At 60.1% G+C, this 24,073-nt stretch overlaps 1 protein-coding gene across 2 annotated transcripts in view; it reads left to right on the top strand.

The window, feature by feature from the left end:
- The window catches only part of SKI (SKI proto-oncogene), an 85,228-nt gene extending 62,548 nt beyond the window's left edge, over nt 1-22,680 (top strand). Inside the window, exons 2-7 of one of the 2 annotated variants that reach the window (XM_003807318.6) lie at nt 15,542-15,667; nt 15,845-15,960; nt 16,397-16,659; nt 16,851-17,143; nt 18,577-18,807; nt 19,136-22,680. In XM_003807318.6, coding sequence (XP_003807366.2) covers nt 15,542-15,667; nt 15,845-15,960; nt 16,397-16,659; nt 16,851-17,143; nt 18,577-18,807; nt 19,136-19,324 — 1,218 coding nt within the window. In that variant the 3' untranslated portion in view covers nt 19,325-22,680. Of the gene's footprint in view, nt 1-15,541; nt 15,668-15,844; nt 15,961-16,396; nt 16,666-16,850; nt 17,144-18,576; nt 18,808-19,135 lie in introns of both variants that reach the window. The other variant, XM_034953502.3, reaches the window with a different exon arrangement.
- The last annotated feature ends 1,393 nt before the right edge of the window (nt 22,681-24,073 follow it).

Here is a 24,073-nt window from a genome sequence, read left to right as displayed (position 1 = left end):
GGTTTCACTGTGTTAGCCAGGATGGATAATGTCCAAATGTTTTATCCAAGTCCAAATAGCAGTGTTGGTGGTAGGTGTGCTCTGCCTGTGGGTGGGGGTGGTCTCTGTCTCAAGGTGGGCTACGAGGGTCTGCCGCAGGGAGGGTGTGGACGGGTCTTGCATGCGTCACCTTCCCTGCGTGGGGCGTGGGGGTGGTCTCCCCCTAGAAGGACAGGGCTTGCGGCAGCCGTGAGATGGATGGATTCCCAGGGATCTCCCCTCACCTTGGGGGATGAGCCCAGGCTCCTTTCTGGGGTCTCCAGTGTGTCCCCGATGGACCAGCTTCCTGCATGGCACCGCCCTCTGGCCCCACCCCGAGCCCTGAGCCCCGCCCTGAGCCCTGGGCGCTCCTGGCCCTGGCCTGGCACTCAAGGGCTGCTTTCAGGGCTGTTTCTTGTCTGTCTTTTTTCTTTTCTTTCTTTTTTTTTTTTCCTTCCTTGAGATGGAGTTTCACTCTTGTTGCCCAGGCTGGACTGCAATGGCACGATCTCAGCTCACCCCAACCTCCACCTCCCGGGTTCAAGTGATTCTCCTGCCTCAGCCTCCCAAGTAGCTGGGATTACAGGCGTGTGCCACCACGCCCGGCTAATTTTTGTATTTTTAGTAGAGATGGGGTTTCTCCACATGGGCCAGGCTGGTCTCGAACTTCTGACCTCAGGTGATCCACCCGCCTCAGCCTCCCAAATAGCTGGGATTACAGGTGTGCACCACCATTCCCAGCTAATTTTTGTATTTTTAGTAGAGACAGGGTTTCTCCACATGGGCCAGGCTGGTCTCTAACTCCTAACCTCAGGTGATCTACCTGACTTGGTCTCCCAAAGTGCTGAGATTACAGGCATGAGCCACTGTGCCCAGCAGGGCTGTTTACTTAAAGGTACATGTTCCGATCCCCGAATTCGGTTTTATTGTGAGGTTAGGAGTGAGAACACGATTGGTTGTCGTCGTTTCCTGTGGGAGTGGCTCTTTTCAGAGGCAGACAGTTGTCTTTGCTCGTGCGTGCACATTTGTTTGCATGCACGTGAGACCCCCAGGTGGTTTTGCTCTGGGAGTCGTGGGATGTGTTCTCTGCTCCCTTCCCTTGTCCTGAGTGGCCTTGGTTGGCCACAGAGTCAGCTGGCAGTGGCTGTCTGTGGGTCACCTCCACACATGGATGAAACTAGCCTGAGGTGGGCTGTTGTTGGCCTGCTGGCATTTTTGGGGTCATGGCAGTGCCCTCAGGCTGGTGATAGTGGGGGTGGGGACCTTGTCTCAGGTACCAAGTTCGTCTTCTTCCTTTGATCCCCTCTTCCAAAAACTACCCTCTCCCCCCGCCACGTGTGTGAGGCCTGCAGTGGTGTGCACAGAAGCCACCCTTGGGCCTGCTGGGTGACAGGTCCCCTCCAGGTGACGGGAGCTGCCTCGCTCTTCCTGCAGGTCCCCGGCGCCGCCTGGTTTTCCCGAATCGCATGCACCTGTCACTGAGCTGTCAGTGTGGTCAGCTTGCTGCACCCACCCGGGAAGTGGAGCTGGGGGGAAGGTCATGTTCTGCAGGAGACCTGGTGGCTCAGGCCCTCAGGACCCAGCTGCCCCTCCCTGAGGAGCAGTGGTTGGTGAGAAAGCACACAGAAGGCAGAGGCTAGAGATGCAGCTCCTCTGTTATGTTGAGCCTCTCTAGGCAGGGAGCGCAGAGACCCGGAGGTGGCCCTCCTGCCTCCTCTCTGTCAGGACTTGAGACCTGTCTCAGTGGCCATGGCTGTTTGTCTTCATCCCTCTTCGGTGAGGGTGGCAGGCGGCCAGATGCCCATTACAGGCCACCTCTCCTGCCAGCCAGTCTTCGAGGGCTGGTCACCACGTGGCCACTTTGTGAGGCCCCTCCTCTAAGATCAAATGTGGCACTGCAGAGCTACACCAACCCCGAGCCCCGCACAGGGCAGGGCAGGAGAACCAAGATCGTGGGGGTGGGGGTGCAGGGCAGGGCAGGAGAACCGGGGCTGGCTGTAGCGGCTCTCCCCTCCCCCGAGCCCACCGTGTGCTCCTTGTCCAGCCTTTTGAGATGACCACAGCTCTCGGTTTGGCCCCACAGCAGCATCTGGGTTGACGTCCCTGATGAGGTTTGGAAACAGCAGAGAAGGGGTTGTCCTCTTCCACCAAGAGCCTGGCTGGCCTGGCCTCCCTCTGGGCAGCACCTGGCTGGGCTAACTGGGCAGAGGGAAGGGGTGGCCTGGCCAGGGTGAGCATGGGGTGCTTGCCGCTCCACAGAGGGGGTGCAGGAGGCGCCTCCAGGCCACGTTGCTCCAGGACATGCCACCTCCACAGCCCCCTCCTTGGAGTCTTTCCTCAAGGTCTTAGGATGGCTGTTTGTGCCCTAGCACAGAGACCCTTGCCCTCTTGTGTGGTGCCGGGGGTCCCTGTTGGTCAGGGATGTTCCTGGGGTGGGGAGGGAGTCGGTAAGGCAAGGGTGATGTTGGCTGTAAGGGGTGGAGTCCTTGGTCTTAAGAGATCAGGCAGGGCAGCCCTGGGCTGCCTCCGGCAGAGCCTTTGCCCCAGGCAAGGCCCGGGGCTCCTGGGAAGAGGCTACTTCTCAGCCTCCTGAGAGGGCCTCCAGGGCACAAGCAGGGACCAGCTGTGAGGATGTGGCTGTGATGGGGACTCTTGACTGCAGTGTGGATGTGAGCTGATTGGGGGTAGGCCAGCCTTCTGTGCGGGACACTTGGGAACTGAGGGGACACAGCCGCCACCCTGCACTGCTCAGCCTGAGCACCTCTCTGGCTGTTTGGTGCTGCACGTGTTTCTGGGCATCTGAGATGAGGCCCCAGGGCCTTTGCTTCCAGACACCAGGGGAGAGAGACCAGCCCCAGAACAACAGTTGGCAGGTGGGCTGGGGTCGTCAGAGCTTCTGACCTCATCAGGGGCTCCCCCAGAGTTTTCTGTGCGCTGCCGTGTGTCTGGGCCAGCACTGGGGCAAGCGATGCCTTCTGTGGTTTGAGGTCTTGTAGGCAGGAGGAGGAGGAGGAGGAGGGCACCTGCTGAGATACTTCGCTGGTCTGAGGGCCCCTTCTGCCCCAGCTGGCGCTTGGGTGAGGGTTGGGCTTGCGGAGCCGTCCTGTAAAGCCGGGGATGGCAGGATGCATTGTCACCCCCTCCTGCCGCTCTTACGAAACACTCTTAATTGAGTCCGATTCTTGGTGAATCAGCCTTCCAAGAACCGCGACCGCAGCATCCTGTGCCGCTTCTGTGTTCCGCATTTTTCTCTTTCTGCAGCGTTTCCTCTAATTCTGGATGGAAAGGCCTGTTTGTCTCCCTCAATCTTTGGCGAGGGTGGCAGGCAGCCAGGCGGCCATTACGGGCCGCGCCTCCCGCCAGCCAGTCGCTGGCAGGAGCGTCCGGGGAGGGAGCAGACCCCGTTCACCCTCACCCCAGAACTGAAGCAGCGAGGGGACCCAGACGAGCTGCGGATGCAGGCGCTGGGGATGCTCACGCCAGCTTGCTGTTCCTGGGAGTCTGTTTATTCTTTTAAGCTATTTCAGCATTTACCTTCAGTAGCATCGGAGGAAAAGAACGATACATTCGCCCCAGTGTGTCCCCTGGGGGACCTCTGGCTAATTTTCGGATTCCGAAAGTGAGGTTTTGCAGGGCTGTGTGGCCGCTCCTTTGTGGTCGGCCCCAGTGTCATCAGGCTGGTTTCAAATCTGGGGTCTGTGGTTCGAGGCTGAGTGCAGGGCTCAGGCTGGATGGGGAGGGTGAGAAGAGTGGGGCCAGACTTCCCGGGGTCAGCACGCACATCTAGGGTCGTCATGGAGCCCATGGCAGCACTGCCTGGCCATTGGCCCCTGGTGGACGCCTCAGACCGAGGTCCCAGGAGAACCCCAGCAAGGTTGGGGCTGCAGAGGGAGCCCTCCCCGGGACAGCAGCTGGACCAGAACAGAAGCTGGGCCCTCCCCAACCCCCTCAGTCTCTGCAGCCCCCACCCTCCTTCCAGCACCTTCCCCCCTGGATGGATGGGTCTTTGTGTCTTGACGCCCCTTGGCTCTGGCATTGTGGGGGGCCCCCTGGGGCATGAGGAAGAGGGCCAGTGCCGAGGCCCCGAGGGAGCGCTACTAGTTGCTACTCAGTTTCCTTAGAAAGATTTGGCTTTTTGTCATCAACAGCGCCAAAGTAACAGCAAAGATGACCTACTTAAGCGAAAGAAAAATCCGAGTGAACCTTTAAAGCTGGTATTCTCACTTCATTTTGGGGCTTGGGGTTGTCTTGCAGATTCAGTCTGTTTCCTCTGTGCCACAATAATCAGAAAATAGGTTAATTTAAGCCCAATATGAAAAGTGAATTATCATGTGTGAAATATTAATGGCACTTACAAAAATAGCTTTATAATTTCTTGAACCGTGAAATCTTCAGAGAAGGCCCATAGCTCACGTGAGCCGATTCTTGAGTGAGGGTATTTGGGGGTGCACCTGGAGGAGACAGCGATGGTTTCAGCAGGGTTTGTCTCTAGAGTGCCTCAGTGCGAGCTTCTGCCAGTCCCCGGAGAGGAGTCCCCACGCCTCCTTGCCCTGCTCAGGGCTGCATGGGAGTTGCCACGTAGGAGAGCACAGCCCACCTCGGGCTTTTGGGGTTCGGGCTTTTGGGGTTTGTCCAGGCTTTGGGGTGGGGCTTTGCCTATAGAAGCTCTGAGCTGTGCTGCATGGTAGGGTGGCCACAGTGGGCTGCCCTGGGTGCCCCATGAAGGACTGAGCAGTGGGGTGACCCTTCATCTAGCAGACGTTCATCAGGGACCTGCTGTGGGCCAGGCTGGGGTCACACTCAGAACTGACTGCAGCCAGGTGGAGACCTCACCTCGAGAGCTCCTCCTTCCTAGCTGTGTAGCCCACACCCCCTGGGGAGCCGTAGCAGTGTGGGGGCAGCTCTGACGGAGGGGTGTGGACCTGGCCACAGCTGTCTCTGGGCTGTGGTCATCACCCACAGGTCCTTTTCAGATGCGGTGCCCACCTGGGTGTGTGGACATGACCCTCGCCTAAGGGAGGGAGAGAGGAAGGCCTGGTACCAGGCAGTGTCCTCTGCCTGTGCCCCTGCTGGGGAGGACGTGAGGGCCTGTGGCTTTTAGGAAACTTGGGGAGGTGGGGGTGGTCTTCTGACGCCGGCGGGGCTCCTGAAGGTGCAGGAAGGCACAGTTTGTGCGGAGCCCCCTTTGGAGGAAGCAACGCCTGTCCCTGGCGGGGCCGCTGAGCCGAAGGCCGTGTCTCAGTGGCACCCTCTCCCAGCCGAGGATGTCGGCACCATTTGGGCCTGTGGACTTCCTACAGTCTCTGGGTGGTGGTGAGTGGGGCCTGCTGTTGTCTAGCAGCCACTGTTCTGTGGGGCTTCACTCCTGGGCAGGGTGCACGGGAGAGCAGGGGTTGGCAGGAACCCGGCAAATTTGTCAATAAACCTGAACCTGAAGTCCCACAAGGACGGAGGCTCGGTAGGGCTCGGGCCTGAGCGGGGCAGGCCACTGTGAGTGGGGCGGGGGCAGGCCACTGTGCAGAGCGGGGTTCTGGCCCCCACAGGCTTTTGTTCTGTTGCTTTGGTTGGCGATCGGGACTCACCATGTTAGACCTGAGGTTCGTGGTGGGATCCACCGGCGTGGCCCTGGGTGGCTGCCCTGTGTGCTCAGGGAGCAGTCACGGGCCCTGAGTGGTGTTGCCCTTGGGCCTGGAAGGTCCAGCCGAGGGTTGGGGCCTGCGGATGTCGCTTCTCTGAAGATGAGAAGCCAGGGCGAGGCCCCCCCCCCACATCTGGAAGGTTCTCCTGCGTCGCCCTCTCCTTCCAGGCACATTTGGCCGTCCCCTTTTCTGCGTGTCTGTCCCCACCATCGTGCCCTCTTCTTCTCTGGACTGTGTTTGGATGATTTCTTTGAACGGTTTTTATTCTGGAAAGTTCTGCTCGAGCATCTGGTATCTCCCTGGTGTTTGGGATGTCTCCTTCTCATTCCCCGTGTCTTGCTTTAAGCTGCGTGTCCTCGTGTTTCCGCTGCCCCTGTTCTTGGGCACTGCGTTGTGTTCTGTCTGGGATCCCCGTGCAAGGCCCCTGGGTCTGGTGGCTGCTGCCCGGCCTCTGGGACCGTCTACCTGTCCCAGCCCCCGTTTCCCGGCTTCTTCAGCTGGCACCTTGAAACTCCATGCCAGGCGAGCAGGCCTGTGGCTGCGGGTTCCCGGAATCTGTCGTGGGTTCTGGGTTGTCCCTTCCAGTGCAGGCGGTGGTCACTGCGCCACCACGGGGGTCCAGGCAGCAGGATGGTCATGTGATGGGGGCCACTCTGGGCTTTTCATTCTCCTTTCATTTGTGGTCTCGGAGGCTCCCCATGTTTTCTGAGGTGCACAGAACATGGAGGGGTGCTCATCTCATCTCAGATATTGGAAGGATGTCGTGCAGGAAGGTTCGAGGGTCTCGGGGTGGTCCTGAGAAGCCGATGTGATAGGTGCGGCAGCTTCCTCTTCCCCTGAGCGGGGGCTTCCAGAGCCTCCCTCCCACTGGTGCCCATGGGGTTTGAGCCTGATAGCTCCGCAGGATTCAGCTGCTGTGAGTCACACCCAGGATGGAGAGGTCTAAGGCAGGCCTGATGCCGGGCAGGGCGACATTTCTAGAAAAGGTTTCATCTGGTGATCTGCTAAATGGCATGAAAATCACAAAATTGGCACTCGGTGACCATCAGGCTGGCTGTGTGTGGCTGCTCTCCTCAGCAAGCAAATGGCTGCCCCCATCCAGAGCCCCGACTCCCGCTGGCCTCCCCCGTGCGGGGATATGGGGACCAGGGCAGGCCCCAGAGACCACCTGACCTCTCTGGCAGGAAGAAGACCACGTCGTGTTGTTTCCTCCTCCCTTGAGCCCGTTAGCTGTCTCGGGGAACTGGTAAGCCCAGGGCCACCTTGTCACGTCCTCCACTGAACGTGGGTCCACGTAGATGCCAGCCCCTCGGTCTTGCCCAGAAGTTGTGGGAGGTGCTGGCTGCCAGGGATGGCTATGCATGTTTGTCCCCATGGCAGGGAGGCCTCTGGGGGCCTGGCCTTCCCCCCGCTAGCTGCTTCTCACATGTTTGTCTCCCCGAGAGCCACCTGCTCTCCCAGGGCCCTCAGGCCCCCGTCTGCCAGTCTCCTGGCACCTGGGCTGGGGTCTGCGCAGGCGACTCCCCCAGCAGGGCAGGATCCACCCTCCACGGCACCATTACTGCCACCCCCTGTGCCTGGGATGGAGGCCATGCCCACACAGTGGGGCCCCTCTGGAAAGGAGACTTGACCTCAGGGTGGTGGCAGGGCTCTGTGGGATGCCCCTGGTGACAGGGACCAGAATGTTCCCTAAAGTGGATGTCAGGCCCCTGGCTCAGATGGAGCTTTCTGTTCTTGATGGGCTTTAGAAGGTGAAAAACTAGGCTTCCAGAGGTGAAGTTGCACTGTGGGCTTTGTGGCAGGTGAGCGCTGCCTGACCCTGAACAGCTGCTAAAGACTCAGAACTGGAGCCTTCCTGGTGTCCTGTGTGTCCACGCAGGTGTGCCAGTGTGGCAGCCCTGCGCCAGGAGCTGCCCCTGCATGTCATGGCAGCATCCATGCCAGCCGAGCGCCCCTCTGGCTCCCAGGCATCTCATCCTGTCTGGCTCTGAGGGCCGTGCTGCAGTGAAAACCATTCACCTTGACAGTTTGGCTTTCGACCAAGAATTCACTCTCATATTTTTGATTTTTAAAATTAAGACTGTATTCGGATATAATTTGCGTACCATAAAATTCTTCCTTCCACAGAATATGGTTTAATGGTTTTTCAGTATATGCAGCCATCATCATCTAAGTTGAGAACATTTTTGTCACCCCCAACAAGAAGCCCCATGCACGTGGTCTGTCACTCCCCAGGCCCCAAATCCCAGCCAGCACTGATCTTGGCCATTGGCCTGTCCTGGTCATTCCATAGAAGTAGAGCCACGTGACTGTGTGTGTGTCTGGGCCACGCGTGGCTGTGTGTATGAGAGCCACACGTGACTGTGTCTGGGCCACGCATGGCTGTGTGTATGAGAGCCATGCATGACCGTGTCCAGGCCACGTGTGACTGTGTCTGGGCCACACGTGACTGTGTGTGTGTCTGGGCCACGGTGACTGTGTGTCCGGGCCACGGTGACTGTGTGTCCGGGCCACGTGTGGCTGTGTCCGGGCCACGTGTGACTGTGTGTGTCTGGCCTCAGCACAGTATTTTCAAGGCTCCTTCCTTCCTTTTCATGACTGAATCATACTCCGCACAATCTATCCCGTCATTTGTCTCTGGATGCTTGGGTGGCTGCACTTTGCTGCTGTGAGCACTTGTGCACAAGCTGTCGTGTGGATGTGTGTTTTCAGTAACCTGCGTGTACGCCGAGGACTGGAATTGCTGGGTGATGTAACTGTGTTAAGCTTCCGAGGACCTGCCAGACTGTTTTCCACAGCAGCTAAATAATTGTACGTTCCTCTTAGCAATGCATAGGGCTTCCTGTGTCTCCATGTCATCACCAACACTTGTCCAAACTAAAAAATTCTAGGCCAGGCGCTCATGCCTGTAGTCCCAGCAATTTGGGAGGCCAAGGTGGGCAGATTGCATGAGTTCAGGAGTTCAGGACCAGCCAGGGCAACAAAGTGAAACCTTGTCTCTAGGGAAAAAAAAAAAATACAAAAAATTAGCTGGGCATGGTGGCACATGCTTGTAGTCCCAGCTACTCAGGAGGCTGAGGTAGGAGGATTGCTTGAGCCCTGGGTGGTTGAGGCTGCAGTGAGCTGAGATCGTGCCACTACACTCCAGCCTGGGTGACAGAGCAAGACTCCGTCTCAAAAACAAACCCAATTCTAGCCATCGTTGTGGGCGTGAGTTGACGTCTCCCTGCGGTGTGATTGCGTTTCCACAGTGAATGATGTCAGGCAGCTTTGCATGCGGTTACTGGATGTTAGTATCCTGTTTGGAGAAATGGTTACTCGAATTCTCTCCCATTTGGAAATTGGGTTGTGTTTTGTGTTTTCCTTGCTGACTTGCAGAGTTCTTCATGTGTTCTGAATCTGGTCCCTTACCAGCTACCGGGTTTGCACGTTTTCCCTTGCATCCTGTGGGCTGTCTTTTCGCTTTCTCGATGGTGTCCTTTGAAGCACAAAGACGTCGTGATTGTTTTCTGGGAAGCCTTGTTGTTGTGTTTTCTCTCTGTTCCTTGTGCTTTGGTGTCATGGAAGCACTTCTGCGGGGGCGGGAGTCTGGACTGAGGCCGCCGCGTTCCTGCTGTGAAAACCTTCACGTGCGCTCGCAGCCTCGGCTCTACAGACGGTTCAGTCCGGGAAATGGTTTAAGGAGGCCGTGCACAGAAACAGTCTTTGCAGCCAGGGACATGAGAGCACACCGTGCTGTTCCCACAAGGCCCGTGGCCTCTGCAGGTGAGAATTGGTGGCCTCCCTTGAAAATGCTGAATGGAGGTGCCAGGCACCCGCACAGGCTCTTGGTGTGGGCATAGGCCGTCTTCCACTTGAAGAATGTGGCAAGATGGTCTGAAAACCACAAAGTTTGTGTTTGGAGACACGGTCTCACTGTGTTGCTCAGGCTGGAGTGTAGTGGTGGGATCATAGCTCACTGCAGCCTCGACCTTTTGAGGTCCAGTGATCCTCCCACCTCAGCCTCCCAAGGAGCTGGCATTACAGGCATAAGCCACCACGCCGGGCCCACGGCTGAAGTTTGGGTTGTATCCTTTTAAGGAATAGCAGACGGGTTTTCAGCCACACCGAAGAGAACCTCAGCGTAGCAGAGTGTTGCTGGGCCATGTGCTTCAGGAGCAGGGCCACAGGCAGGACCTCGAGTGCCCAGCCTGCTCACCACGCTGTGAGCGGCCTCTTGGGAATGTCAGAACACCAGCACAGGCGATCTCCTCGGAACCCAGATTGTGGGCGATCCTGCCGCTCCACCTGCTGTGGCCCCAGGGCTGCACCACCTTGTGGACTGTGGCTGGCAGCTTCTGGAGGCTTCTTGGTGCCTACAACATCTGCGCCACTCCACAGCGTTGCCCATTGGTGGCAGCCATCCCCTCCATAAGCCCGTGGCCCCTGTACAGAGACGAATTGGCGCTCACGGACTCACTCTGCGAGGCAGCATCTGCGTCTGCAGGACTTCCCGGCCCTTGGCCGCACGTTTCCCTCCAGTTCCCATCATGGCAGCTGTGCCTGGTTGCGGATGCTGCATGCTGAGGAGAGGAGGCGTGGGCCCGCCCGGTGTGCATGGGCAGGTCTGAGACTGGCCACTCCCATGGCGCATGCATTCCCCTGGAGGGTCCCCTTACCCCGTGGCTGCAGCCTGGCAGGAGAAGACGCTGAGGGGACGCACGGGAGGGGTTGCAGGGTGGGCTGTGCCGTGCGGCAGGCCTTGGGGTGTAGCCGCAAGCTGTGGGTCCATCCCCCTGCACCAGGGTGCAGTTTTGACACCGGGTGGTCATGGGCCGAGCATCCATGCAGGTGTGGAGACGGAAGCCTGACCCACAGAGCTTGGTGGTGGCCCCTGCACTGACCTGTGGGCTGCTCAACCGCTCTGCCACTGTGCGTTGTTCACATGTGAAGCCGGCGTCACAAAGGCCTCAATGTCTGTTTCAGCCGGATACATGCGCGCCCTCGTGGGGGCTTGAGGGCACACTGGCCGCTGGACACTGGGGTCCTGGGGTGACTGAGGCTGGTGCCCTCCTGACAGGTCGCTGGGCTGCAAGTTGAACAGAAAACTGGTTTTCTTCACTCTGCGAAGTTCCCTGTGGTTGTCCCTGTGGTTGGAGGGAGTTGTGTTGACATCATCATGGCTGCAGCTGTGCGCCTTTCCCTTGGAGCAGGTGTGGTCCCCGGCTCCTGGATCAGCTGCCCATGCTCAGGATGGTCTGGGGTGTGGCCGTGGCCTGTCCCCGGGCCGGACGGCTTTCTCAGCAGCTCCCTGAGGCAGCATGAGCAGAGGCGGGACCCTGCCTGGGTCCTGTTTCCCACCTTGTATCCTTTGGCCCTAATACGGGGTCCCGTTTACCAATGAGGGCAAAGAGACCAGTCTAAGGGGAGGCTGAAAACTCACAGGCAGGCCTGTCTGGCCTTGGGGTCTGGGTGCTGCTTCCAGGCAGGCCACATCCCAGGTGAGGTGCAGACATTCAGAGACAGACGTGGCCGATCCTGGCTGCTGTATCAACGCGCCCACCAAATGGGGCCTTCTTTGATCATCAGTCAAAAGCAAGAATGTGCCTGTGGTGGGCGGGCGCGTGTGCCAGCTTCCAGGCCATGGGCTCCTTGGTGCCCAGAGCTCACCCTGTGGTGCTTGCCCACTACTCACTCCCGCCTCCCCGGAGTCTTGTCCTGGGGGGTCCTGGTGTGGGAGCTGCCTTCTCTAGTTGGGTGGAGCCTTGCCTGCTGGTGCCTGTGAGCCCTGGGTGGGTGGATGCCGGGTGGTCGTGGAGGTTCACAGCAGGCTCTATGTGGTTGTTTTGTTTGGATTTGGGGTGTGAATCCTCTCAGCAAAGGCTGACTCAAACCCCAGTGTTCAGAAGGTTCAAGGAAGCGACCGTCAGCGCCGAGTGGCCAGCAGGGCGGGGATGCGGCGTTGAGCCCCATCATTTAGCTTCAGTGTGGAGAAGGCCCGGAGCTGTGGGCATCAGCTCGGGGACCCGAGTGACCGTCCCTGCCTCGGGGGGGGGGGGGGGGCACACGGGCAGGCGGGGCAGCAGCTTGTGCCCATGTCCTCCTCACGGGCTCTGGAAGTGAGAGGCGCTGAGGCCACAGTGGGGGAAGTGGCCCAGCTGACGACCCGGGGTCTCGGTGCCCTGGGAGGAGCTGTTGTTAGGACATGTGCAGACTGGGTTCAGCCTGTCTGGAGTGGCTCAGGTGCCTGGGGACAGAGGCCAGCTGTAACCGCTGCTGCACTCGGTTCTGGGTTCAGTGCCCTCCGCCTCTGCGGCGTCTCCCTCGGCAGCTGTCCAGGACTCCAGCCTCCCTGCCAGGGTAGGGGACATGGAGCGTCTCCTTGCTCTGGGGGGTTGAGGTCTTCTGTGTTTGGACCCTGTGGGATCTGGCAGGAGAAGCAGCCCCCACTCATGTTGAGCCAGGGGCCTGGGGAAGGGAGAAGGCAGTTCTGTGACCTCCAAACTCCCTTTCCTTATTGCAGGGGATGGGCCAGCGTTTCGCTCTGAGCCCTGAGCATCTGTACGTGTCAGGCAGGAAAGGGTCCCCAAGGCCTTCCCAATGGCTCTTCTCTGTTCCTGGCACCTTACAGGCCTGAAACGCAGGGCCCCCAAGGGTGGGGTGTGCATTTTTGGAGAGCGTCTTTTCTGAGACCCCCCCCATGGGGAGCTGGTGGCTGGCTTGTGGCAGTGTACTGTGGCTGCCCAGTCCTCGGCAGGCATCCGCTGCTGGCTCACCTGTTTGGGCCACCGCCTCTGCATAGGTCCTGTAGGCTTTGCTCAGGAACTGTTCCGTCAGAGGGCCTAGGGTGTCCACAGTCTTGGGCCCGCTATTCCTCAGTCCAGCCCTGCTCTGCCCTGGCAGGGGGGCACCTGTTCTTGGGTGCAAGCTCACACTCGTTGCCCGGGTGCCTGCTGGCCAGGTAGCTTGTCTGGTCATCCTCGGGGTGTGGGGAAGGACCCCAGGAGGGGAAGTGGCCGCGGGGCAGTGCGGTGTGTCGTCTGGCCTCCGCTGTGTAAGCTGACAGTGGCCTGAAGGGCTTTGGGATGGGGCAGCCCCTTGCAGGCCTATCCAGGCCCAGCCCCATTGCTTTGGTGTGTCAGGTCCAGAGCCGTGCTCCTGCCTCATGGCCTGTGGGCTCCAAGGGCGGGTTTTGAAGCCCCAGAAAGGGTCACACCAGAGGCAAGCGGTCGTAGCTGCTCTTCCCAGAGTAAGACTCAGCCGTCTGTCACTGGGTGTGGTTTTGTCCCTGACCGACAGCTGACACTGGGGCCCCCAGGGGCCTTGGTAGGGCGGGTGGCATCCCAGGCCTGAAGACGGCTGTCTGCTTCCTGAGGCTTTGAGAAACCAATACTGCTCAGGTGACAGTCCCTCTGAGAGTGTCACTTCCTCCGGCCCACAGGGGCGCAGACACCTTCTATTTTACACATTTCTCTCCGTTTCTCTGATGCTGCAGAGAGCCCGCCCTGAGAGCCGGGAGTCGCCTGATGAGGGGTCGGCAGGAGTCTTAACGGAGTCATGTCTCCGAAGGCTCGTCCTGGCTCCCTGAAGACCAGGAGCGTCCCTGGCCCCAAGGATGGCCCTGAGCCCATCTGCCTCAACCCTCCAGATCTGCAGGGTCCTCGGCCACCCACCACTGAGCGGATAGGGCTCGGGGCCCCGGGCCTACGGTCCTCCCGCCACCTCCACAGGGCGGCTGTTGGGGCCCCGCCAGGCAGAGCCGTGTTCTCAGGCGTTGGCTCTCATGGAGGTGGCCTGAGGCATCTGACTCTTTCCCCTCAAGGAGTCTCTGAGTCTCCCGGAGTCAGCGCCGGCTGTTGTGGCTTTTCCCCGGGTGATAACTGAGCCGAATTTCCGCGCCCGCTTCAGTGGCTGCTTAGACAGGAAGCTCCACCCAGCCGGGCGTCCTCGGCCTTCTGTGCCTCTCGGGAGGGTCCGCATGATTCCGGAAGGGGCTCTGCTGCAGCTAGGATGGCACCCGCCCCTGCCAGGCACAGCACCCTGCGGTCAGGGCCTCCGCCAGACGTCATCAACACTCACTTCCCCTCGAAAGCCGCCACATAGAGGGGGTATTTTCAGTGTCTTTTTTCCTGAACAGCTATTTTAGTGTCTCTGAAAAAAACCATCCACAGCCGTGAGCCTTCAGGGGCTGCCTGCCCTGCGTCCCCGGCCCTGTGCGCCCGAGCACTTATCTTTCTCCCTTGGGCCCAGGTCAGAGCCAGGCACCTGCCCCTCCCCTGGCCCCACCCTGCTTGTTCCCTGAGGGCTGCAGGGTGGGTGCACGTGCTGCAGGGGAGGCCACGGGCTTTGGCCAGATCTTCCCCCAGGGCCCTCCATCCCCATAATTGGAGCACCTTGATGGACAGCCTGCCCTGCGCCCCATCTTCCCCCTAGGGAAGCAGGGTCCCTGCTGCCTCCAGGAGGCTGGTTCTTGATGCAGCGTCTTCTCCTAGAGTCCTGGAGGTGGGAAGAGCCCCCGGCCCTGAGTGTGCTCTGTCCACCAAGGCTTCCTGGCTGAGGGCAAGGGCGGAGCCCCCACCGCCCGACTTTGCTGCCTCCTCTTGAGGTTGGCCTCGGTAGAGTGAGTGGGACCTCACCCCTGTGAAGGGCCCCTTGCCCTGTGTGGCCTGTTCTGCGTTGGCCTGTGGTGTAGACCTGGTGCCAGCTGCCCTGGAGACTGTGCTGTCCTGTGGGGTCTTTGGCAGTAGAGGAATGGCCCATTTGACGGAGACTGCCCTGTGATTTTGCTTGGGAGGAGACCTGGGGTCTCAGTTGTGCCTCGCGGGCAGCACGTCTCAGGGGTTTCCAGCCGCAGGGCTGTGGGGGTTCACGTTTGCCTGAGGCTGGATGTACCGGCTCAGGCCCCGAGCACACAACCCACATCACTCACTGGCTCTTGGGGGATGTGCCTCAGCACCTGACACACAACACCTGGTCCTGGGTGGGCTGGGTCCGGGCACCTTCGCTAAGCTTCTTCCAGCAGCGGGGCTGGCAAGGAGCGAGGCAAAGGTGTGTGTGGTGCCATCCTGTAGCTTCCTCCAGCAGCGGGGCTGGCAAGGAGCGAGGCAAAAGTGTGTGTGGTGCCATCCTGTAGCTTCCTCCAGCACTGGGGCTGGCAAGGAGCGAGGCAAAGGTGTGTGTGGTGCCATCCTGTAGCTTCCTCCAGCAGCGGGGCTGGCAGGGAGCGAGGCAAAGGTGTGTGTGCTGCCATCCTGTAGAGCCAGGCTCCTTGGGGATGGTGTCCTTCGTTTTGAAAATGTTTCCTTCCCGTGGGGAGGGGGCAGCCAGAATGGCCACTCTTTAATGCACCTGTGCCAGTGGCCCACAGGGACACGGTGTCCCCTCCCCGCGAACCACCCCTGTGCTGCAGCTGCCCTTCCCAGACGCATCCGTCGTGAGTGGCTCTCGCCGCGCTGTGGCTGGTTGAGCTGAGTGCCCAGCGCTGGGCACCCTCTGAGAACACACTCGGGTTCTAGGAAAGGGGTTTGGCAGGAGAAGGACGAGGGATTCCCGGCCAGGCTGAGCCGCTGTGGAAGGGGAGAGTGGGTCTTGGTGCTCTATCCCAAACCTGCTGCAGCCGTGGGTGAGGTCACCCGGAACGGCAGGACAAGGTCCGCTCTGTTCTCTCGGAGATGACTTGTCCCTCGGCACAGCCTCCACGCGCCTGTTGAGTGTGGCTTAAGGGCCTTTATGCAAAGTGGACTTGGTCTCCTGGGGGGTGCCCTGGAATCTGCCTTCTGCGCCGCTCAGGGTCGTTCGTGGCCGGAGTGCCTGGGGCTCTGACTGCCATGTGCCAGCCACGGGGCTGGTGGAGGGACCCTGCCCTGGGAACCACAGGTGCCAACAAAACCTTTCATTGATCGCAGGTCTCCTCTGAGCCTCCGGCCTCCATAAGACCCAAAACAGATGACACCTCTTCCCAGTCCCCCGCACCTTCCGAAAAGGACAAGCCGTCCAGCTGGCTGCGGACCTTGGCCGGCTCTTCCAATAAGGTGCTGTGGGGCCTGTCGGGGTCCTTGGGGTGGTGGGTACTGGGCCCTTCTCCTTGGGCAGACCCAGCGGCTGGCGGCTCCACCTGCCCCCTACTGAGGGCTGGCACCCGGCGCAGCCTCAGGGACATGAAGTGGCTTTTCTCCTGGTCACTCACACAGACAACTCTTTCTCGACAGAGCCTGGGCTGTGTTCACCCTCGCCAGCGCCTCTCTGCTTTCCGACCCTGGTCCCCCGCAGTGTCAGCGAGTGAGAAAGAGCTCTCCCCACACCTCCCGGCCCTCATCCGAGACAGGTGAGTGGGCGCCATTCACAGGTGTTTCTGATCACGGGGGGAGGCTCCACAAGGGCTGTGCATGCGGACGCGCCCATGTTTCTGCAGGCTGGGTGCCCAGACCTGCCGCCTTTTGGTCAGGGCAGTCTCGTTCCTTTGGCTGGCATCAGGGAGAGCACACCTAGAGCGTTCCCTGTGTTCTGGGTGGAGTCGTGGGTGGAGCCCTGTCTGCTGGGCGCAGCTTCTTGATGTGTTGGTCGGCCTGTGTCTGGCCTTCGCAAGAGACCCAGCAAGCAGAAAACGCTTACGGGTTCTTAGGAACTGTAAGCTTGACTTGAAGATTCGGAGCTGGGAAAGTCTTTCCTGTTTAACACCTTCAGAGGGGGTGCACGCCAGGATGGGTCTGGGTGGTGCTTGGGGACAGAGGCACCTTCCCGACACCCGCCTGCCCCTCCAGCTTCTACTCCTACAAGAGCTTTGAGACAGCCGTGGCCCCCAACGTGGCCCTCGCACCGCCGGCCCAGCAGAAGGTTGTGAGCAGCCCTCCGTGTGCCGCCGCCGTCTCCCGGGCCCCCGAGCCTCTCGCCACTTGCACCCAGCCTCGGAAGCGGAAGCTGACTGTGGACACCCCAGGAGCCCCAGAGACGCTGGCGCCCGTGGCTGCCCCGGAGGAGGACAAGGACTCGGAGGCGGAGGTGGAAGTTGAAAGCAGGGAGGAATGTACGTGTGAGTCGCTTTCTGTGCCTACTCCCTGTGGGCTGTGGGGGTGGCACTGGCTGAGGGGGGCTGGTCGCCCGGGGGTGCGTTGGCGGCCCCATGTTTCCCAGGTTCCTCCGGGAGCGGCGCGTCTCCCTGGTGTGGAGCTGCCGGGCACTTCCGTGACTTCGTTTCTGTCTCTGCTTCCTCCTCAGTCACCTCCTCCTTGTCCTCGCTCTCTTCCCCGTCCTTTACCTCATCCAGCTCCGCCAAGGACCTGGGCTCCCCGGGTGCGCGTGCCCTGCCCTCGGCCGTCCCTGATGCTGCGGCCCCTGCCGACGCCCCCAGTGGGCTGGAGGCGGAGCTGGAGCACCTGCGGCAGGCACTGGAGGGCGGCCTGGACACCAAGGAAGCCAAAGAGAAGTTCCTGCATGAGGTGGTCAAGATGCGCGTGAAGCAGGAGGAGAAGCTCAGCGCAGCCCTGCAGGCCAAGCGCAGCCTCCACCAGGTGAGTGGGGCGAGTGGTGCTGGGAGGTCCAGGGCGCGGGCAGTGAGCACAGCCTGCACCAGGTGAACGGGCACAGGTGGTGCTGCCTCCCTTCCTGGCTGCCCCATGCGCTCCTCTCTGCCTCCACCTCAGTGGGCCTGCCTGGGACCTTGGGGGTCCGTCTCCCAAAAGCTGCAGCCCTGGGTATGGTGAGCCCCTCAGTGTCCCCAGGCTGATGGACATCCCAGGAGGCCACTACATTTGGCTTGACCACAGCTTTCCCCATCAGGATCACACACCCTGCGTGGTGGCCCCACTGAGGAAGTAGCCATGTTCCTCTGGTATAAGGGAGGCCGGGCTATTTTTAGTGGCAGAAAGAGTTGGGAGCAGCTGCATGGAGACAGTTCCTTGCTCTGTGTGCTCCAGGAGTGGGTGTTCACGCGCTCCGCCAGCAAGACCTGGCGTCTGCAAAACACAGGCGTGAGGGGCGTGCTTACTAATGCCTGGTGTTTCAGAAGGCGGCTCCCGCCAGGCCTCCCGAGTAGGAAGGAGAGGGCTCGGCCCGCACAGACACACACACACCCACCTGCACACGCTGCTTCTCTGGGCTCCGCCTCACGGTTCTCACGCTGCAGCTCCGGTCTCGCGCCTCCTTTTACGTTGTTTAGGTTTCTTTCTGACATGACTGAGGGAGGTGCGGTTCACAGGCAGAGCTGCCTGGGGAGAGAGGTGTGCAGGCGGCCCGTTGTTCACCCGGCCCCGGCCTCGCTAAATTCACACCTCGGCGGCGTCTGGCAGCTTCCGTGGCGTGGGCCTTAGCACAACACAACCCCGTCGGCCCTCAGAGCTGCAGGGTTGCCGACGTGCCCTCCTGCGCGTGCCAGTCCCTCGCCCCAGCACGTCCCCCGCCACTGTTGTCCTTGATTCTGGTTGGAGGTGTGATTTCCCACATAATATTCATGTGGTGTGTTTGCAGCGTGGGGTGTGAGTCACACGGATATTTTAATGGGGAGAGTGGGGGGGCTTGCGGAGGCGCCGGGCGGATGGACGTCTCCATCTGGCTGCGTGGGGAGACCCGGGGCCCTCAGATGGTGCGATGTCTGAGGCTGCCCTCCTCACATTGATGGGAGCCAGGGCCTACTTGGCTGGCTGCCCCCAAGGGGAACGTGGCCCTAGATATCGGGGGAGGCCCCGCCGCAGCCTCAAGTGACTGACTCAGGCCCCCAGGTTTAGCACAGCTGCCGCAGGCCTGGCGGAAACTCAGGATGGGGGTCTGAAAAGCCTTTGTGGGGTCGGGGCCCCACACGGGTTGGGCTGATGGCGCGCTGGGGGCGGGGCTCCAGGGCACATTGTCAGATAGATGACCCCACGGGGTGGGCTGAGCACTGCTGGTCATGGTGGGGGGTGTGCTGGGACCGGCTGCGCAGTGACCCCGAGCCGCCTCCGGCCCCCAGGAGCTGGAGTTCCTACGCGTGGCCAAGAAGGAGAAGCTGCGGGAGGCCACGGAGGCCAAGCGTAACCTGCGGAAGGAGATCGAGCGTCTCCGCGCCGAGAACGAGAAGAAGATGAAAGAGGCCAACGAGTCACGGCTGCGCCTGAAGCGGGAGCTGGAGCAGGCGCGGCAGGCCCGGGTGTGCGACAAGGGCTGCGAGGCGGGCCGCCTGCGCGCCAAGTACTCGGCCCAGGTATGCGGGTGGGGAGACTGAGGCACGCAGCACGGTGGGCGTGGAGCCGCCGTGGGCCCCGGTGGCCAGTCCTGCCCAGCCGGAAAGGCCTTGGAGCAGAATCCAGGCCCGGGACCACGTTCAGTGCGTGCCCCCCTGACGGGCACAGGGTGGGTGGTTGCTGGGCCCTGCGTCTCGTGAGCCTGTGTCCTAGCAGGTGGAGGAGGGGCCAGCACGCGGCACTGGGGAGGCACAGGGAGCAGCGCAGGAGCCTCGGGTCGGGGAAGCAGCGTCGGGCCGGGGCAGGGCGGCGAGCAGGCGCTGCTGTGACCACTCGGCTCCCTTTCAGATCGAAGACCTGCAGGTGAAGCTGCAGCACGCGGAGGCGGACCGGGAGCAGCTGCGGGCCGACCTGCTGCGGGAGCGCGAGGCCCGGGAGCACCTGGAGAAGGTGGTGAAGGAGCTGCAGGAGCAGCTGTGGCCGCGGGCCCGCCCCGAGGCTGCGGGCAGCGAGGGCGCTGCGGAGCTGGAGCCGTAGATTCCGGGCCTGCCGCCGCAGCGCCGCCGACAACGCGGGTGCAGCTCTGCCCGGCTCCGCCCCTGCAGCCCACACAGCACAACGTCTTACTGTGCCTATTACCAAGCGAGTGTTTGTAACCATGTAGTTTTGGAATCCACTGCAAAATTTTCTACCGGCCAAGTTCAAGTGAGCAAGCCGTGTCCCCCAACTACAGCTGGAGACGGGGCCAGCTCGGCGGCCTGCTGGTCCTCTGCTTGCTGGAACATTCTAACATTTACACTTTTGTTATAAGCTATTTAAAACCAGTAAGGAGACTTGAAATTCAGAAAATCAACACATTTTTAAATGACTCACTTTTAAAAGCCCCAACACACGACGCCATCTGAAGACCCGCAACGGAGTGGGGGTGGCGGCCGCCCCACCCTCCCCACCCGGGGAAGCCATCACAGCTCATCTGCCCGCGGCTGCGTGAGGACAGCAGGGGTTTTTCTTCAGAGTCTATTTTTTCAGCGACAAGGACCCAGGTCTTCCTGCTGCTGCCAGGGAGAGCAGGGACAGTGCCGCGTGCGAGATGAGCTCGAACACTGCCCGCCTTACTGCCGCCCACCCCGCCCGCCACGCCGCCGTCGATGCCAGCGCCGTCCCCACGGGTACCAGGAAGTGCAGAGCCGCACAGGAGCTGCCCCAGAGCTGAGGGGACGGGCTTCGGCTCCTCTGCACCCCGTGATTCTGCCCACGCTCCTCCACCACGAGGCACTGACCTGCGTCGGGTGGTGACCGTGGCTGGCGGTCACGCCCTCAGCCCCTCCGGGCACACGTGCCGCCTGACCGGGCGACCCTTTTCAGTTCGGCAGACGTCGCTCCCTTCATTTTGGGACTGAGGCTGCAGCATTGGAACAAAACAGCATTATTTCAATTTTCCTTTCTTTTTTTTTTTTTTTGTTCGTTCATTTAAACGTATATTTAGAACTGCACTTTGTCCACAACCTTCCCTTCTCTTTCTATTCCCCAGTGAACTGAGGTTTTTACCGATTTATAGAGCAGTCAAATCCGAAGTGCTCGAGTGCTTAGAAACCCCCTCTGGTGCTTGGTTGAACAAGGGAATCACAAGAAAACGAAAATGCAAAAACTGAACTTCGGGGGTCGTTCTGTGCCTTCCAGCATCTTGTACAGCAAATCCTGACTCGTGTCTTTTTACCCCCAAGATATGTCTTCAGTAGCGACTGAATCTGCCACTCTCAGAATAAGTTCCTTGCATTTATTCCAAATAATCTCGTTTACTCTCACCTGTTTATGCAAATTGTATAAGGTTTCTTATGCCCAAGCTTGAAAAATGATTTCCCAGTAGACAGGAGGCGGCTACCTATCCTACAGTTACGGTATTTATTTACATAAGAAGATCTTACAGGAGTTCTTTGCTTGAATCCGTTCTAACACCCGCGGCAGCTGCACGCGCTCACAGAAGGTGGAGGTTACTTGCCCAGGTACAGACGACCTCGGGGCAGTGACGAGCAAAGACCAGAGACTGCTGAGCCCTCGCATCTGGGTGGCGGAATTGCCTGCGGGGTTTTGCCCTTGGTTTACTGAGGGGGGTCTTGGTTGCTGCTGAAGCCCCCCACCCCTTCTAAAGTGCAATGCAAAAGGGACATCATGTATATGCAGCGTTTGTTTGGAATTTTCTTTGCTTTTGTTTTCTTTGCGGTTGTTCTGTGTGCATGGATTCCACACCTCTGCCGTAGGTAGATCCGTCAGCGGGCATTATTACCGTGTCTTGTAAAGGGTCGGTTTTGTTATGCAACACGCAGAATGCTGTTTTTAGCCTTGTTTTACCAGAGTTTTTTTTTTTTTTTTTCAGTTATTTCTTCAAGGGAAACTAAATGATTTAGTTGGAGCAAAGCTTTAAGTGTGTTGGCGTGCTTCTGTGTGGCTGTCCTGTGTCGCCAGGTCGAAGATCACAGTGAGGTAGAGGCCCTGCCCCATCCCCAGGGCCGCCAGGCTTGCTCCGTTTGCTTTGAGTTTTTAGACCCCAGAGGGAGATGAGCTTTTCCAAGCTGTGTCTGGGCCAGAGCCTCTCCTTGCCCTTGCTCCATCCCGACGGTCACCGTTGGGTCCACGCCTCCACCGCCCCATCTTGCCCCAAACGGAAAGCGCTGTATCTGCAGTGGCAGCCCTTCCCCACTTCGGCTCTGGGAGGGTCCAACCAGTGTCACCTGGGCCCACCCTTTCCTGCAGCTGCCAGGCCCGTGCGGTCAGTGGGACCCGGACGTGGGCAGGCGAGTTCGGGACCCTCCCAGGCAGTTCCCACAGCTCTTGCCTCGGCTCACCAGGGTCACTTCCACTGTCAGGGGCCTGAGGGGGCAGCTGTGGCTGCAGGGCTGCTCTGGACTGAGGGGTCCCAGGCCCCGAGGGGTGCACGCCTGGCTCCCCTTGGCACAGGTGCGAGTCCGTTTCTTTTCAGCAGAAGGGGGAAGAGGTGTCCGCTGTGTGGGCTGCTGACTCCTCTGTGTGTGAGGCCCTTCATCTAAGTGATTGTGTATTCAGTTTAATTCTCATTATATTTCTATACTGAAAGAAGATTTTTAACGAAGGGAAAAACAACAGCAATAACATTCATATCTCTGGAGCAGCTAACTCATACACATAATGTCTGCTTTTCGTACAGAACTAGCCAATGTAAAAACAGTTCACCTGTAAATACCTTTTCCTTTTTCACCGTTGTATTATACATGTATATGCTGGGTCCTTTTTCAGAAACTCTTTTCTTACCTGAGAGTTGTCTTGTTTTCTGGGCTGTTTTTAACTGAGGAAAAAAAAAAAAAATGCTTTCCTGCCGGGGGGCAGGGGAGACGGAGAAACCCGTGTGCGTTTCCCATGTGACCCCCTCCTCCCTGTGGGTCCGAGCCCCGGCCCCCCATCCCTCCTCCCTGTGGGTCCGAGCCCCGGCCCCCCATCCCTCCTCCCTGTGGGTCCGAGCCCCGGCCCCCCATCCCTCCTCCCTGTGGGTCCGAGCCCCGGCCCCCCCCACCCCCTCCTCCCTGTGGGTGCGAGCCCCGGCCCCCCATCCCTCCTCCCTGTGGGTCCGAGCCCTGGCCCCCCCCACCCCTCCCTCAGCCCACCAGGGTCCAGGGAGATGTTCGTTCTCGCTTTAAGTCAGGAGTCACAAATGACTTTTTTTTTTTCAATTAAGGAAAAAGCTCCATCTCTACCTTTAACATCACCCAGACCCCGCCCCTGCCCGTGCCCCACGCTGCTGCTAACGACAGTATGATGCTTACTCTGCTACTCGGAAACTATTTTTATGTAATTAATGTATGCTTTCTTGTTTATAAATGCCTGATTTAAAAAGAAAAGAAAGAGCTTGGCATATTTATCTATTTCGCTGTGTACCTGTTAGTCCTTCCCCGACCCCGAAACAGATGACATTGTACAATAAAGGACTTTGAGAGGACCGCGGGACAGCTGTGCGTGCGCCCGCCACAGCCCCTCCCCAGACCGGCCACACACGGGCGGCTGGGACCCCCTCGCTTTCAGGCCATCGTGGGTGGGGGCGCTGTCACAGGTCAGAATGTGGGCCTCGGAGTCTCCGTCGACCCCGAGGGCACGTGGGGTCCAGGCGGCCGCCCTGGCACAACTGCCCTCTCACCTAGTCCCCATCCCCTCTGAGCTGGGCAAGGCCACCGTTTCCTCTGCGGTTCAGGGAGCTTGCAGTCCCTCCTCGTGGCACTGGATGTGGCTGGAGCCCTGGCTTGAGGCCACCGTGGCCTTGGGCCGGCTGGGAGGAAGCCCCACAGAGTGCAGTGCCAGGACAGAAGACGGGATGGGGCCTTCCCGGCTGGGCCTCCATGGGGGCCTCTGAGGCCGCACCTGCGGTTGGCCAAGGTCCAGCTCCCGCACGGACAGACCTGTCCCCAAGGGGTGGATCGCCAGCTCCCTGAGGAGCTCCTGGGTTACTTGCGGGGGAGAGGGGAGGTGGCATCAGAACCCTGGACCCCAGCGAGCTGCCCCGAGGGAGACACAGAGGTCCCTTCTCCCCACCTGACCTCACAGGGGGGCCTTCCCAGACCCCTGTTCTGGGGATTGGAAGTGCCGTGCCGCACGCCGATTTCATGGAGGCACAGCCCCGGGTGGGCTCCCTGGGGTGCCAGGCCACCACCTCTCTAGGCTTCCTTAGGCCATCACATCCAGCATCTCCAGCCCATCCAGGCCCTCATAGGTCATCGGCTGTGGTCCGAGAAAGGCATGGGCTGGTAGGGGCTCCAGCCGGCCCCTCTCCCCAGCCTCCTGGCACAATTCCCAGGTCCCCATCTCTTCTCTCCACCCCTCGGGAAGTGCCCCCAAGCTTGAGGCTAGAGCAGACCTGGCCCTCCCCTCACTGCCACATAGGGGCTTCCTTCTTCCCTGCCCAGGGCCCCAAAGGGCTCATAGAGCCCCCATGGAGGGTACAGGGCGGCCTCTAGACCACACAGGCGTACCCCAGCAGGCCTCAAAACACCCACTCCACGTGGGCCTGGCTTCTCCATCCAGGCTAGGCCCCTGGGTGTTGGGGGCAGTGGGCAGGGGCGTGGGCCGAGGGGAACATGGGCCACAGCAGGAGTGGGTGTGGACTGGTCCTGGGCACGTGCATGTTCTGGGGGGCAGAGGATGGGCGGCTCCAGAGTGCCACTGGCAGGACCCTGAGACTGAGTCAGTTGTGAGCACAGAGGACCAGCCTGGGGTCCAGTGCAGTGGGGAGGAGTTGGGGAAGGGCTGGGCCGAGGTCCTGGGTGG

Source organism: Pan paniscus, chromosome 1, assembly GCF_029289425.2.
Source record: "Pan paniscus chromosome 1, NHGRI_mPanPan1-v2.0_pri, whole genome shotgun sequence".
Taxonomy (NCBI): domain Eukaryota; kingdom Metazoa; phylum Chordata; class Mammalia; order Primates; family Hominidae; genus Pan; species Pan paniscus.
Note: the sequence above shows the minus strand (reverse complement) of the source record. Positions and strands in the feature narration are given on the sequence as shown.